The sequence below is a fragment of the Gekko japonicus genome, unplaced genomic scaffold, assembly GCF_001447785.1.
Source record: "Gekko japonicus isolate JY-2015 unplaced genomic scaffold, Gekko_japonicus_V1.1 scaffold4399, whole genome shotgun sequence".
Taxonomy (NCBI): domain Eukaryota; kingdom Metazoa; phylum Chordata; class Lepidosauria; order Squamata; family Gekkonidae; genus Gekko; species Gekko japonicus.
The window spans coordinates 17,578-34,505 of record NW_015164334.1 but is presented as its reverse complement, the minus strand read 5'-3'; the positions used below and the strand labels follow the sequence as shown (position 1 = coordinate 34,505).

At 45.0% G+C, this 16,928-nt stretch overlaps 1 protein-coding gene across 1 annotated transcript in view; it reads left to right on the top strand.

The window, feature by feature from the left end:
* Window positions 1-10,646: 10,646 nt before the first annotated feature.
* The window catches only part of LOC107108424 (arylacetamide deacetylase-like 4), a gene marked incomplete at its 3' end in the record, with an annotated part of 8,690 nt that continues 2,408 nt past the window's right edge, over window positions 10,647-16,928 (top strand). The window contains exon 1 of the mRNA XM_015408853.1: window positions 10,647-10,862. Within this exon, the coding sequence (XP_015264339.1) occupies window positions 10,689-10,862 (174 nt within the window). The remainder of the gene's footprint in view (window positions 10,863-16,928) is intronic.

Genomic DNA, 16,928 nt, shown 5'->3' with positions numbered 1-16,928 from the left:
CGCATCCAGTAACATCTATAGGCAATGTTCAACAAATATTAAATGAGTTTAGTTTAGTCTCGGGATTGAAAATTAATGTAACAAAGTCCTACATCTTTCCTATAAATTTAGATAACAATACAAATAGAACATCTTAAGCTTACAACTCCATATCGATGGGTTGCTTCCTCAATGACTTACTTAGGAATTAAAATACCATTAGATTTAAAAAACTACCAAAAATATAATTATGACATCCTTCTAGTAACAATACAAAAACAGCTGGAAAGCTTGCATAGATCAAAAATCTCATGGCATGACCGATTACTTATTATTAAAACATATATATTACTCAAAATATTATTTTTATTTCAAGCTCTACCAATTAAATTAGAAATCACCCAAATAAATAAATGGCAGAAGGCTTTATTAAACTTCTTTTGGGCCTATAAAAGACACAGGATTAATATACAAACTCTGTGTTGACCAAAAAAACAAGGTGGACTTGGATTTCCGGACTTATTTAAATACTATCAATCGCGCCATCTAACAAATATAACAAAAATAATGCAGGACAAACAAGGGATTGATTGGATTGTAATACAAAAATATTATACTTATCCTTATAATGTGCAGGATTCTGTTCGGCAAACCCTAAGGAAAGATCTAAAACAATAGAAAAAAGTTTTATTTTTAAAGTTTTTTTAAGTACATAGGACATTACTTTTGACTTTACTTTGTGAATGTCCGGTTTCTACTCAGTGAATGTTCAGAGGTTAAGCTCAAAGTGTTCTCTTCTCCTCTTCTCAATTCTCTCTGAATCGTAACCAGATTAGTTTATTTAAGTGGCTGGTCTACATCATAAGCTATTAGCCTTTTTTAAGGGCAGGTAAAAATGAGGTTATGCATGGCTACAATCGCAGGGGTCAGCACACCCGCAGCGCAGTGGAGCTGCAGTGGCTCAAGTGGTTAAGACGCTGAACTGCAGGCTGTAGAAGGTCGGTAGTTCAGCAGTTCAAGACCCGAGTTGCCGCATGACGGAGTTCCAGCTCCTGCCAACCTTGCAGTTCGAAAGCAAGAAATTGCAAGTAGATAAATAGGTACCACTTCGGTGGGAAGGTAACAGCGTTCCATGCGCCTCGGTGTTTAGTCATGCCGGCCACATGACCACGGAAATGTTTTCAGACAGCGCTGGCTCTTTGGCTCTGAAACGGAGATGAGCACCACAACCCAAGAGTCGGATTCGACTGGCTTTCGAGCAAGGGAATCTTTACCTCTATGGCTACAATAACTTTGAGAGACAGTGTGGTGTAGTGGTTTAGTTCATTTGTATCCTGCCCTTCCCGCAAGCGATGTGAGATGTGGTTAAGAGTGTGGGACTAGGACAGGGGTGGCCAAACTGTGGCTCGGGAACCGCATGAGGCTCTTTCACACACAATGTGTGGCTCCCGGCAGGGCAGCTGGGGAAGCTAAATATCATTAGCAAACAAATATTATTGGACAAATAAATATCATAATCAATATCTCATCTGCTTTTACCCCTTTTGTTGTTATTTTTGGCAGTCTCAATTAATGTTAATAAAAAGCAAATTTGTACGTTTTCCAAAAAAAACATGTAATATCTGTTCATGTCCTGTGGCTCTCAAACATTTGATGTTTATTCTATGTGGCTCTTACATTAAGCAAGTTTGGCCACCCCTGGACTAGGAGATGGAAGATCCAGGTTTGGATCCCCATGGCACATTGCTGGGTGACCTTGGGCCAGTCACACGCTCTCAGCCTAAGCTACCTCACAAGGTTGTTGTGAGGATAAAATGGAGGCGAGGAGGAGGACATAAGGGGCTTTGGACCCCTGTTGGGGAGAAAGGTGGACTCTAAATGCATTAAGTATAGAAATAATTTTGGCAACTCCACCCTGGCTTTAAACACATCCAGAGAAAACTAGACTCTTTTTTTAAAAAGCACAGTGACATCATTTGTGTATATAGAAATGTAAAATAATATTTTCATTCTATGCTGAAGGAAGTGAAGACAAATATTTATATTAAATGTCATGAGATGTTTAGGGGGCCCCCCACCCAAACTCAGTCATGCCATTACTTAGGTATCCCCTAGTAATTCACTTATAGTGAGAATAGAGAACGTAAGGTCTCAGTCCACTTGTAAAAAGTAATCATGAGGTGAATGGGCAAAAAATGAAAAGGGGGTGTCGCCTCTCATGCATGGTAAAGAAGAAGAAGAGAAGAGATTGGATTTATACCCTGCCTTGCACTTGGAGTCTCAGCGCGGCTTACAATTTTCCCTTCCCCTCCCCACAACAAACACCCTGTGAGGTAGGCGGGGCTGAGAGAGCTCTCTTGAGGACTGCTTTTGAGAGAACAGCTCTGACAGAACTGTGGTGGCAGTGGTGGAAAGTGCCTTCAGGTTACTGGCGGCAACCCTGTACGGTTTTCAAGGCAAGAGACATTCAGGGGTGGTTTGCCATTGCCTTCTTCTGTGGTCTGCCATTGCCTTCCTAGGTAGTCTGCCATCCAAATGCTAACCAGGGCTCACCCTGCTTGGCTTCCAAGATCTGATGAAATCAAGATAGCCTGGGCCATCTAGGCCAGGGCATCAGGAGGAGGGGGTTGGAGAGAAAAGATACCAAAGAAACTGGATTGTACAGGGTAGCTACTCAGCGCACCCCTAGCGTCTGCCAGGTACCTTACCATGCAAACCTAAGCAGAGTTACAACTTTTTGAGGCTGTTCAAGCCTATGGGATTAGAGGATGTAACTCTGTTTAGGAGTACACAGACAGCCTGCTTATATTATCGTACCATCATTATTAACTGGCCCAGGGCTATTTTTGGGCAGGAACGCACAGGAACGGAGTTCCGGCTGGCTCCTAAGTTGGCCACACCCAGCAGGAACTCATTAGCATAACAGGCCACACCCAACAGCAGACACTCATTAGAATTGGCTACATTAGGGGTGTGTGGCCTAACTTGCAAAGGAGCTCCTGCTACAAAAAAAGCCCTGGTGTTTTGACAACAAGGTAAACAGAATAACAAGCAAAAAGGGATGACCACACTTCTGGTAACATGGGGGTGCGGCCTAATATGCTAATGTGCTGTGCTGTCAAGGGTGTGGCCTAATATGCTAATGAGTGTCTGCTGTTGGGTGTGGTCTATTATGCTAATGAGTTCCTGCTGGGCTTTTTCTACAAAAAAAGCCCTGACTGGCGCTGGGAAAGGAGAACAACAGCACCACGTGGCGCTGATAACACTGAGTGGATATAACATCTAAGACGAGCCATCTTGATGACAGTCTTCGTTTTAGAACATCTAGAGCACTTAACATGTTGTAATTTTGTAATAATGGCTTTTATGGTTTTAACTGTTTTATGTGTTGGCGTATGCTTATTTGTGAGCCGCCCCGAGCCTGCATTGCGGGGAGGGAGGGCTATAAGTTGAAATTATAAATAAATAAATAAATATAAATATTTTGACATCCTGAAGCCAAATGCATTGTTGCGACATCTTCAGTGATTGCCCTTGGGGGAACATATGGGGAAAGGCGGTCCCTCAGGTAAGCCGGACCCTGGCCACATAGGGCTTTATAGGTAAGAACCAACACTTTGAAGCGGAAGCACTTTGTAGGCGAAAGGTCCCAAGTTCAATCCCCGTCATGCCCAGATCAAGGGATGTCAAGAGGTGAGGATTGAAGAGGAAGACGTGCATGCCGCTTTCACTTTTGTTGATCATCAGGTTTTATGGTACCTTCTGCATAGATTTATGGCCATTCAGGGGTGACTGCAGTCAGTATGGCATTGGCCCGGGGTATCTGGATGTGGTTCTGAGCAGTACCTTTCCCTCAGTGTTGAGGAAATGTGGAGTGAATGCCAGGTGCAGAACCAGCCTGGGAGAAACAAATCATGAGAGCCAGTTTGGTGTAGTGGTTAAGTGCGCGGACTCTAATCTGGGAGAACCGGGTTTGATTCCCCACTCCTCCACTTGCACCTGCTGATGTGACCTTGGGTCAGTCACAAGCTCTGGCACAGCTGTCCTTGAAAAAGAGCAGTTTCTGTCAGAGCTCTCTCAGCCCTGCCCACCTCACAGGGTGTCTGTTGTGGGGAGGGGGAGGGAAAGGAGTTTGTAAGCCGCTCTGAGACTCCAAGTGAAGGGCGGGGTATAAATCCAATCTCTTCTTCTTCATCATCATCAGGAGTAGATGTGATATCAATAGAGCTATTTCAAACCACACAAACAGCGTCCATCAAAATCTTAACAAGAATATCCCAACAAATTTATGTTGGCTACTGAAGTATACCAGATAATTTCAGAAGAAAATCAGACTACAGCAAAGCTTTTGACTGTGTGGATCACGACAAGCTGTGGTTGGTTTTTAAAAGAAAAGGGTGTGCCACAACCTCTGATTGTGTTAATGTACAACCTGTACTCTGGACAAGGGTTAATGATAGGGCAGAATATGGTGAAACAATGGGCAGAGGAATCAGACAAAGATGTATTTGATCTCCCTGCCTCCCTATCTCTTTAATTTATATGTTGGACGTGTCATAAAGAAAACTGGATTAGATGTAGATGAAGGTGGAGTGAGAATTGGCAGACGGAACACCACGTTGCTGATAGAAAACAGTGAAGCCTTGAAATGACTTACTGCTGAAGGCTAAAGCAGAAAGTGCCAAAACAGGATTACAGCTGAACATCGGGAAGACCAAAGTGAGGACAACTAGAGCATTACACCAATTTAAGATTGTTGATGAAGAAATTGTGAAAGATTTTCTATTTCTTGGTTCCATCATCAACCAAAAGGGAAACGGCGACCAAGAAATCAGGAGACTGAAGCTGCGGTCACATGCACGAGATAATGTGGGCGGGAAGATAGGCTGTTTGCCCCAGGGCTGAAAGGATGCGTTTTTGCGCGATCAGACTTCCGCCCCGTGCCCCGTGGTTTCCAGATGTTGCTGGCCTTTCCCTGGTGGCTTTTAACCATGCTCCTGAGATGCCCTGCCAATGACTCCAGGACGCTAGACAGATGTTTCCATCTGACCGCGCCCCTTTACTTCGCATGGGAATCGCGTGTCTGCCACCGCTTCTTGTACATATGATCGCACCCTGAGACTGGGAAAGACAGCCATGAACAAGCTAGAAAAAGGGTTTTACGGGTAAAGATGTGTCACTGACAACCAAGATCAAGATAATTCATACCGCAGCATTCCCCATTACTATGTATGGGTGTGAAAGTTGGGCAATGGAGAAAGTTGACAGGAAGAAAGTTGATTCATTTAAACTGTGGTGTTGGACGAGAGGTTTGCGGATACCGTGGACTGCCAAAAACACAAATCCGTGGGTTCTATGTCAAGCCAAGACTGAACTCTCCCCAGAAGCTAAAATGACTAAACTGAAGCTATCGTACTTTGGCCACATTATGAGAAGACAAAAGTCACTGGAAAAGACAATAATACTAGGGAAAATTGAAGGCAGCAGGAAAAGAGGAAGACTCAACATGCGATGGATTGACTCAATCAAGAAAGCAATGGCCCTTAGTTTGCAAGACCTGCAGATGGCTGTTAACGATAAAATGTTTGGGGGGACATTAATTCACGGGGCAGCATAAGCTGGAAGTGACGTTATGGTACTTAACACAAACACAAAACGGTAAATGAAAATAGATTTCTTGCAGATTTACTTACTTAAGGTTTATAGTGGCATGAAGTTTTTTTTGTGAACTAGAGCCTACTTCATCAGATGTAAGAAGTATATCCTATATTGGTAGACATCTATATCTGTCTGTCTCTATCCATCCATCTATCTATCTATCTATCTGGTCTCTGTAGTCTGGAGATGAACTGTAATTTTTTGGGGGGTCCCCTGATCCCCCCCTGGAGGCTGGCCTCCCTAGAATACAAAATGAATGACATGGCTACAGAGAGTAATATCAAGAGGCACGGGCTGTGCAAATGGAGCAGAGGAGGTGGGCCTTTTTGGCAGACCCAGCTTGTCTGGAAAGAGAACATAAGAACATAAGAGAAGCCAATGTTGGATCAGGCCAATGGCCCATCCAGTCCAACACTCTGTCACACATTGAGTGCCCACAAGTCCTTGTATTGTGAGAAAGAGGGAGGAAAGCTGTTCTGGCTTCTTCAGCACAATAATGAAAGCCTGCGAGGAGACTCTCATACCCTAATTGCCTCACTTACAAAAGAGAACAAACAGATCTTTCTCCTGTCTAAAGGGTTGCGTCAGTACCCGATGAAGCAACAGCGTGACACCGTGAGTAGTCCTCCTTTGTTCACGAATGGCCGGCAAAACCAGATTGAGAACAAACGTCACACCCCGCCCTTCTCCTTGACGGAGATTCTAAGCAGCTTCTTTGTTCTCCTGTCCCCCATTTTATCCTCTCAACAACCCTGTGAGGTAGGAAAGGCCTTTCCCATCTACAAAATTCTATGACTCAGTACTTTTCAAATGTAGTAAGCCCCTCTCGATGTAGAGCTTTTGTGCTGGTGAGATTCAACATATTTCCCTCAGCTGTGGTCAGAGGCAGATAGAAGAGTCTCCACCTTGAGGAAAGACTCTGCAGGTGTCACTGGAGAGAACCTGATTCAGTACAGCACATCTTTTTATACTGCCCGTTGTTTACTCAGTTACATTTATGCTTGATTGGCCCTTTCCTCCAAACTGCTAAGACAGGGGTGTCGCATTCATTTTTTATGAGGGTCAGATCTGACATAAATTAGACCTTGTTGAGCTGGACCCATGTGTGTCATAAAATGTAATGCCAGGTAGCGGAGATATAAACTTTATAAAGGACACGAGCACAACGAAATTTTTTTTTATTTAAAATAAAAACATGCTTAAAACATTAGCTCTATAAGCTGCAAACCTACTTTTGATTTATTGACATCAGAAATCTCATGCTCAGAGCTCTGAGTCTAGGACCCAGGTTAAAACATGAAATGACTGAGTGATTAAGAGAGTCTGGCAAAGCAAGCTATGATGCAGCAGCAGCAGAACTGGAAGCAGGAGATGGCCAGTTCCACTGTGGGACTGATGGAAGCCCTCTGGGGGCCTGATCCAGCCCCCGGGCTGCATGTTTGACACCCCTTCTCTTGCTGGCAGACAAGTTCCCTAAAATTACCGAGCAGGAGGCAGAGTTCTTGGCAAAGGTACAGAAAGGGAGAAAGAGAAAGGAAAAAAGGGGGGAAAGATGAGGGGGAAAGAAGGGGGAGAGAGCGAGGGAGAGAGACTATATAGTGTCTAACCATGTTTTACAACATTTCTCTTTCCTTCTCTGTTTGTTAAGCTTATTCTCCGTAATTGATTTTAATCTTAGCGACGTGTTGTTCAACACTATAGTTATTTGTATTTACATTGCTTTTAGTTTGGCTATTTGGCAGACTGTATCGTGGTGGTGATGATCTCTCTGAGGTAAGTCTGGCTGAGCGTTGGGCCCTGGCATGAGGTCACTTAGCAACAGGGGTCATTTCCTGCAGGAGCGCACAGGAGTGGAGTTCCGGCAGTAAAGAGCCCAGGGGGCGGGCACATGCAACAAGCCCCACCCCCTGCTCCCAGCAGCCCTCAGTCAGAGCAAGAAGCAGCCAGGTAAGTTGCAGAGCCTCCCCAGTCAAAAACAGTCCAGTGGCACCTTTAAGACCAAGTTTTATTCAGATACAAGCTCTCCCTCTTCTGTGAGGGCAGATCTGCACGTTCCCCCCCCCCCCCCAAACTCTACCAAACCCAAAAAATAGATCTGCCCGGTCCCCCCCCCCCCGCAATATCTAGCAATCCAAAATAGTCCAGTGAAGCCTGAGTGGTGGGTGTTGCCTTCTTACACACTTCCAGTGATGTCAGGGTGTGTGGCATATGCAAATAAGTTATGCTGATGAGTTATGCTAATGAGCTCCTGCACCTCTTTTTCTATGAAATGACCCCTGCTTAGCAACCTTCCATATTGATGAGGGATTCAGTTATCACAGACACATGGCAAGTTGCTTAAAAGCTCTCTTATTACATGTGGGCTCTTTTTGTAGCAGGAATTCCTTTGCATATTAGGGGACACACCCCTAATGTAGCCAATCCATGCCTATGCCTGTAAGAATATGCAAAGGAGTTCCTGCTACGAAGATAACCTGGTCTGGGATGTTGTGATTCTCTTCGGTTTTTGGCACGGCAACTCCCATCATCATCCTGGGGTTGGTGGTTGGTTTTCAAACATGTAGCACTATTTTTTTATGAGTTATGTCTGCCACAAAGAGAGACCGTTAGCTTGCTTTGGGTTGTCAGGTCCTTTTTAGTCCCCAGTGTCTTTGGGGGGCATTTCTGGAGGGGGCACCCCCAACATGATGATATCACACAAAAGTGATGTCACATTGGGGACCAGCGCCCTCCCCACACCTGTACTCCAAGCACCGAATTTGCCGCTTGGAGTTCAGGCACACACACACCCCACTTCTTGCTCAAAGCATTTGACGGGCCCCTTTAAATGCTTTAGGCAAGAAGTGGGGGGAACTCACTCCTGAACTCCAAGTAGCACATTTCCTGCTTGGAGTTCAGGCATGCAGCCAGCAGCCGCCCTTCTCCCTCCCCTCTTGCAAGATTTAAAGGGCCCTCCAACTGGTTGGCAGGCTACATGCTCCAGCCAATCAGCTGGAGGGCCCTTTAAATCTCTCAGGAGGGGAGGGAGAGGAGTGGCTGCCAGTGGTCACTGTTGGGGTGGAGCTTAGGAGTGGAGCTTCCCCCACCAGCCAGCTGGCCGGTGGCAGGCAGGAGCCCACCATATCGGGGGATCTCCTGCTCCCACCTGGGGATTGGCATCCCTATTTTGCAAGTAGCACAAGCAGTGGGGTGTCTGGAGAGAACCTGGGCCAGGATATTCCAATGCCTTTCAGTTTTGGCCTTGAAACTTCCACCATCATCCTTAAGCTGGTGGCCAATTTTGAGTCCCCTAGCTTTATTTTCTGATGATTTATTGCCTGCTACAAATGGATAGATGGTGGGGCACACTGATTCTGTAATTACTATAGACTCGTGGTAGCAGCAAGCCAGAGCAGGGTACTGTGGCTCAGTTGGTAGAGTATCTCCGTGTCATACAGAAGCTCACAGGTTCAGTCCCTGGCATCTCCAGTTAAAAGGATCAGGTAGCAGGTGATGTAAAACATCTCTAAGTGAGACCCAGGAGAAGGGTTGCTGTGTCCCTCCTGCAACCTGCAGGGGATGGTGGGGGGGGGGAGGAACTTATCAGGAATCATAGAATGTTAGAGTTGGAAGGGACCTTGCAGGTCATCGAGTCCAACCCCCTGGACTCTGCAGGAGCATAGCCGAAAGATAGCCCTACAACAGACCCGAAAGATGGCCTCCGCTTGAAAACATCCAGCGAAGGAACATCCACCACCTCCCGAGGCAGTCTGTTCCACTGCTCAACCACTTTTACAGGACGTTTCTCCTGATATTTAGCCAGTAACGACTCCCTTGTAATTTCCACCCATTAGATCTTGTCTTGCAATCCAGATCAAGACAGAATAGATCCGCTCCATCTTCTACATGACAGCCCTTCAAATACTTGAAGACTGCGATCATGTCCCCTCTAAGCCTTCTCTTTCCCAGGCTAAAGAGAAAGGCCCAGGCCACAGCCCTGGTGTTGCACAGGAAGTGATAAAGAACCAAAAAGGAAGGGGAACAAAAAATTAACCCAAGAAATATGAATTAAGAGGTTAACCTAAAAGGTTAAATACATCAAATAGGAGGGCCCAATCTTAAAATCAATAGATATAGAGTATTAGCATATAGATAGTAAAAGGTAAAGGTTCCCTTGCTCAAAAGCCAGTTGAATCCAACTCTAGGGTTGCAGTGCTCATCTCCGTTTCAAAGCCAGTGCTGTCCGAAGACGTTTCCGTGGTCATGTGGCCAGCATGTCTAAACACCAAGGCGCACGGAACGCTGTTACCTTCCCACCGAAGTGGTACCTATTTATCTACTTGCAATTTCTTGCTTTCGAACAGCTAGGTTGGCAGGAGCTGGAACTAGAGACGGGAGCTCACTCCGTCATGCGGCACACTCAGGTCTTGAACTGTTGAACTACCGACCTTCCACAGCCTGCAGTTCAGCGTCTTAACCACTTGAGCCACCGCAGCTCAATATATACCTTTATATAGATAGTACAGATTATCAAAAGAAATGTATTTATTACAAACGATTCAAAAGCAGTTATAGGCCCAAATGTAGCATCAATGTTTGGTCCTTTCATCTGTTCAACATCTTCATTATGTTGTATGCTAATTTGCTGCTCAGCCCCTACTTCTATGTATGGACTGATAACTTGCATTTCATTGTATCTGAAGAAGTGCAGGTGCACACAAAAGCTTATACCTTGAATAAACTTGGTTGGTCTAAAAGGTGCCACTGGACTTGAATTTTGTTCTCTTGATTTCGCAAGTTCCAGAATAGAGAGATGCTCTCTTGAACCTGTTATTACATAGACACCTACAGAAATGCCTGTAAAATTACTTCCACCTCGTGTTCACTTGATCCTATAGGAAAAGACCGGTATTCCATCTGAAGCTTATGTAAATCTTCATGCTTTCAACACAATTATCTCAAGATCTATGACACAAAGTCATACCTCCAAGTTTTTTCTAATTAATTGTGCAGAACAGTTGGTACGTTTCTGGATGTCAAGCGCTAGAAGATAGATTTTCCTCTGGGCTCTGATGGATTTTTTTTGGGTTCTGTTATTGCTGTGGACCATTTTACTTACTGGATTTTTGCTGCTGGCAACATGGGCTATCCACTACCACATCGCCCACACGGAAATCCCTTCTGGAATCTCTGAGCCCTTCCAGCTGAGATGTTTACACTGCTTGTTGATCATGGCTTTTGGTCTGGTAAGTTCATTTTTAGTTGCTTAAGAGGACCGGTGTTGACAACGGATGTGTGCCATTAATTACATGGAAGATGTGCAACTTCTGCCTTCTTCATGGAAGGTATTTTCAGCTGCTCCTGCAAAATCCGTAGAGACGCTTCACCCGGTCAAGACCAATGCTCCCTCTGTGGTGGAGTCCCATGAGCAAAAAAATCTACTTTGTGAGCTATTAGGCATTAAAGTTGTGAGCAAACGATTTGGCTACTGCATAAGTTAGTTTGCTCTGGAGCCATCCTTCCTGAGCGAAGACAAAAAGGTGTGAGCCAGAGGCTAAAAAACTGTAAGCTAGCTCACACTAACTTGGCTTAGAGGGAACACTGCTCATGACTCTCTGTTGAGGTCCAGCTCACTTGTGTTCTGAGCACGATTCAACGTGCTGGCTCTTAAGTTGGATCCAGACGGTACTGTGGCTGGATCTCACCCAATTCTCCCTCCCTGATACTGCCCTCATCCCACATAGGTTTTGTACATTTGGGTCCCATGATCCCCAACATAACATTTTTAGATGGTCAAAAGGGACCCCTTTTTTGGGTTTTTTTCACTAGCAGAAAAGCCAGTCAGATCCAACCCATAGTCTTTAAAGATCTCCATGAAGACAGATTCAGGTGGGTCGCCGTGTTGGTCTGAAACAGCAGAACAAAATTTGAGTCCAGAGCGCCTTTAAGACCAACCAAGTTTCTTTTGGGGCATAAGCTTTCGTGTACATGCACACTTCTCCAGATCTGAATCTAATGTCATGTCTAAATAATAATCATCGTAAAGGTAGATCAACCATTGTTCGAGCTCGTTCAACACAAATTACCCCCTTGACCATTTTAATATTTTCAGCTCTTAGCGCAGAATCCCAAGGTCTAACCCTGTCAGTATCACCAGATGTTTGCAGTAAACTGGATGGCTTACACTTTCCTTTAGCCCCATTTAACCAGTCTTTTTCTGCAGGCCAAGCTTTCGATTTCCATTCTTATGCAAAAGCCAGCCTTGCAGCTGTCAATAAGTACAAAGCAATACTCCAATATCGTTTTGGAACAGGTGCCATATAATTAAACAAGACAAACTGAGGTATTGTTTTTTTGCCACGTTCATTTCAAAGGCCACAGACAAGGATCTAGCTGTTGTAGGGTTGACGAGATCTCCCGCTTTTACAACTGATCCACAGCTGACAGAGATCAGCTCCCCTGGAGGAAATTGTCAAAGTCAAGGACGAGAGATCACGGGACAGGCTGAACTTTGTAAGGAAAAACAACCGTGATATGATAACGAAACCTTACTAGAGAAAAATATATCTTCTTTAATTATCCAGTGTTATGTCACATAACCAAATGATGTAAGCTAGAAAGGAAGAGGGAGCAGAAAAAATACAAAAGGTGTAAGGTCTCATCTGATGACACCTTGAGTGAAACGGTCCACTGAGTGCTGTACCGTCAGAAAGAAAAACTTGAGACCAATTTACTTCAAAGAAAACACCTTTATGATTTGTTATTCACTGGAAAATTAAAGAAGATATATTTTTCTCTAACAAGGTTTCGTTATCTTATCATAGTTGGTTTTCCTTACAAAGTTCCCCCTGGAGAAAATGGCTGCTTTGAAGGGTGGACTCTCTGGCGTTGTACCATGCTGAGGCCCCTCCCCTACCCAAACTTCGCCCTCTCCCGGATCCACCCCCCCAAAGTCTCCAGGTATTTTCCCACCCAGACCTGGCAACCCAAAGCTATCGTATCTCCAAAGGACTCCACTCCATCACAATACCACCACATGTATAAAAAAATTAGTATTTGGCTGACCCCAAAGCGATTCTTATACATGCTTGCAATCCGGACAGGTGAAAGGTGCCACTGGTACACCATCTTGCAAATACTTTCCCTAAAAAGGGTAGAAACTGAAATGGAGGCACCATAAGCAAAAAGGTAGAGCCAAACTCTTGAGTCTATGTTATCACCTAAGAAGAGAAGAAGAAGAAGAGATTGGATTTATACCGCACCCTTCACTACCCAAAGGTGTCTCAGAGCGGCTTACAATCTCCTTTCCCTTCCCCTCCCCACAACAGACACCTTGCGCGGTAGGTGGGGCTGAGACAGCTCTTGACAGAAACTGCTCTTTTTCAAGAACAGCTCTTATCAGAGCTATGGCTTGCCCAAGGTCATCCAGCCAGGTGCAAGTGGAGGCGTGGGGAATCAAACCCGGTTCTCCCAGATTAGAGTCCGCACACTTAACCACTACACCAAACTGAAGACATTCCTCCACTTTTTAAACTCCGATTATTATTTCCAAGTGTGTAGATATATTAAAGTGCTATCGTTCCTTGATTTTGTAGTGAACACAATTCAGACCTGTTCATCTTAGCCCTTAACTCTGCATTCTTTTCTTTTCTAATAAAGCTTCTCATCTGCCAGTAATGATGCAACAGGAGAGTATAATTACTACCTTGATTGACCACTTCATAAAATACTGTTGTCCTGTCCAGCGTGAGCTGCGGCTGAGGCGAACGCTTTCCCGGTGTGAGTCAACGCACAGCCACTGAAGAGAGCTTAAATCGTATTTATTTAACTTCACATGCATTCAGTAGATCATTTACTCACAATTGAGCTGATAGCTGGATAGAGCGTTACATCTTTCTGATCTAGGTAAATCCTATGGCCGTGGTGAGAAAAGAGATGGGCTTCCCCTCTCCTTGCAGTAAGGGTTCATGGACAAAGAAACGGAAAAGAACAATAAAACTCCTATCTTTGCGCCTCTGAGCTCAGGAAATTACTCTTAATGAGCCAATCAGAGCGAAGCTTCTGGGACCCCTAACTGTGGACTCCAGTTCCCAGGTGCAACTACTCTTAAAGGTACATTAATGCTGGCTGGGGGCAGCACACTCCCCGCCTGGAACCCTATGGGTTCCACTACCCACATGCATTGCTAAAGAAGCCTTATAACTACACAGAACTGGCATGCTATGCTGCTAACTGTGTTCTAGGCAGAAAATTAAGACAGTTTCATTGTTTTTAATTAGTTCATAAAAATAATGAAAGTCTGTATCCCTCTGGCGCTTACATTGCTGCCTTTCCCAACCAACTTTAAAGCCTATTTCTAGTACAGCTGAGGCCAAAGGAGAAGATCAGGGACCCAGAGACTTTTGCTGATAGAACTTCCAACTCTCTCTTTTAAAAAAGAGGGGGGGAAATCCAGTCTATTAAAGGTATGGCGACTGATGTTCTGTCTGTATCACAGGATCTACTTGAACTTCAAACCGATTGGCTAGCCATAGAATTTTTGCTGTAAAATAATAACACGGATTATCAAATGAATCACATTAAGAGGCTGTTGAGCTATTGGGATTTTGAAATGTTTATAGCTCAATTGCTTGTATATTATTATCATTTCCTGGATCAAATTCTTGTTGTTTATCTCTTGTTTCTGTCGATGCTTTCCTTTTTTTAAAAAAAAAAGTCATTGTCTGCCATGGCTTTTAGGTCCTTATCTTTGTTTGGCAGACATTCTTCAAACAAGTTAAGAGCAGCGGGCTCTAATCTGGAGAACCGGGTTTGATTCCCCACTCTTCCACATGCAGCTGCTGGGTGATCCTGGGTCAGTCACAAGTTCTTTCAGAGCTGTTCTCTCAAGAACAGTTCTCTCAGAGCTCTCTCAGCCCCACCTACCACACAGGGTGTCTGTTGTGGGGAGAGGAAGGGAAGGAGATTGTAAGCCGCTCTGATACTCTGAGTGAAGGGTGGGGTATAAAGCCAATCTCCTCTTCCACCTCCTCCTCCTCCTCCTCTTCTTCTTCACCAACAGCCAACCGAATTCCTTCCAGCCAGTTTACTGCAATTCCCCTTAGCCAACAGCTCCCCCTTACAACAGAGTGGCTGACTCAGCACAGCAGGGTCTTGTATATTCTAGCTGCCAGCTGGGCCCATCACCTGGCCACATCAGGTCTCGTCTGATTGGCCAGGTCGGGGGGGACATCAGGGGACTCTGCAGCTACATCAGCCTCCCAGCAGCAGCCCCCCATGCCAGAGCATGACACCATGCCTCCCCGTGGGCCTGCAAACTTGACCCTTGGTAAGTCAAGGGTCCATGCTTCTTTTGTACGTTTTTAGCACAGTTTTATCACCCATACACATGTCACTGATCCATCATAGCCCCTGGTGACAAGCTATGCACCACTGACATCCCTTTTAACATTTTGGTGGGATTTCGTCGATGAGGTTAAGAAATACGATGACTGCAGATTTTGCCCAAGCAAGTAGAAGGCAGGTCAGGAGTAGGAATAGGGAAATACAGCCACGAAATTCAGTAGCAACCAGGAGTGAAAGCTGACAGGTATCCATCACCAGTAAGGAAGTTGCTGCAATAGTCCCTCCCATCTTCTGCATCAAGCCTCCCAAGAGGTTATCAGTGGGCGATTCTGCATTGGCTTTCCCCTCCGTTGTTTTACCAAACCCACCTTGGAACAGAAATTCCCCTCTGCATGGCATGCCGCTTTCACTTTCTTTGATCATTGGGTTTTATGGTACCCTCTACACTGCATGCCGTTTCACTTTCTTGGATTTTATGGTACCTTCTGCATGGATTTATGGCTGCTCAGGGGTGACTTTGCAGCCAGTATGGCATTGCCCCGGGGTATTTGAATGTGGTTTTGACCTGCACCTTTCCCTCAGTGTTGAGAAAATGTGGAGCAAATACCAGATGCAGAATCACCCAGTGAGCAGCTCAACTTAGCTTAACTCCTGGTAGCATCTCTAGTAGAGTCATGCAACAGCCACACTGCATGTTGCTCCATAAGTTCCTCTAAGTCTACAGCAGTCCTAACACTGAAATCCTCAATGAGTTACGTACTTCCATCAAAGCTAACATGATTAGAAGGCTGGACCTAGGGTTGGGCTTATACCGCAATTGGGCTTATACTTCTGCAATTGCTTTATGCATTCCTAGGCATACCATTAGTTTTGATTCTGAGCGTGCCAGACAGCACCTCTTCGGCGGGCCAGATTCTTGGTCTTCGTTTCTTTTCTTCTTTTAAAAAACAAACCTAATATTTCGCTTTCCTGGATCTAGAAATAGGAGTGGGAAATGTGCACAAAGTATTCTTCCCGATTGCTTTGCTCCACTACCTGCTGTTTTCCCTAACTCGAATGAGGTCCCAGATAAGGCTGACCGGCTTGTTATGTTTCTCTGTGATAATCCGTTTTGTTGTCTGAAATCAAAGACTGAGCCAATCCTGGCATGAGCAAAGAGAACGGGGGGGGGACAAAAGAGAGAGAGAGCGCTTCTGATTTTTCCTAGGCTTGTTGTTCGTAGCTGTCAAAAGCAGACACAAATCAACTGGTAGACAATATAAAAAGGGAATCTGCATGTTGACCTAATTAGCAGTTTTCTCAACAGGTACTTTGAACTAAGACATGTGGAGTTGGAATTTGGGGTTGTAGTATGATGCAAACTGTTCAGGAGGTTGCTTTTATCAATGGCATAAGATAATAGTAATTAAGCGCTGACAAGTCCCAACCAACTCAAGGACGCCCATGGGCTTTTCAAGGCAAGAGATGAGCAGAGGCGGTTTGCCATTGCCTTCCCCTGCAAAGCAACCTTGGACTTCATTGGTGGTCTCCTATCTAAGTATTAACTGTGGCCAACCCACTTAGCAGCAGAACACAGTTCAAGTCCAGTGGCACCTTTAAGACCAACAAAGTTTTATTCAAGGTATAAGCTTTCGTGTGCATGCACACTTCTCCAGGTATATAGAAATGGAAGTTAGCAGTCTGTACATATAGGTAGAGGGTGAGCAGTAAATTAACCCACAGCATAATAAAGATGTTTAACCTATATAGGTGTTTAACCTATATGTATGGACTGGTAGTTGAACTATGGTGCTCAGAGGTCATTTCGGGGGGGAACGCGGGGGATCGCAGTTCCCCCAGGTGAGGTGCAGGGGCGGGGCACATGATGAAGCCCCGCCCCCTGCTTCCAGCTGCCCCACTTCCAGCCCTCATTCAGCCAGGAGGAGGCAGGAGAAGAGGGAGGGTAAGTTGCTTCCTCCCCGCCTCTC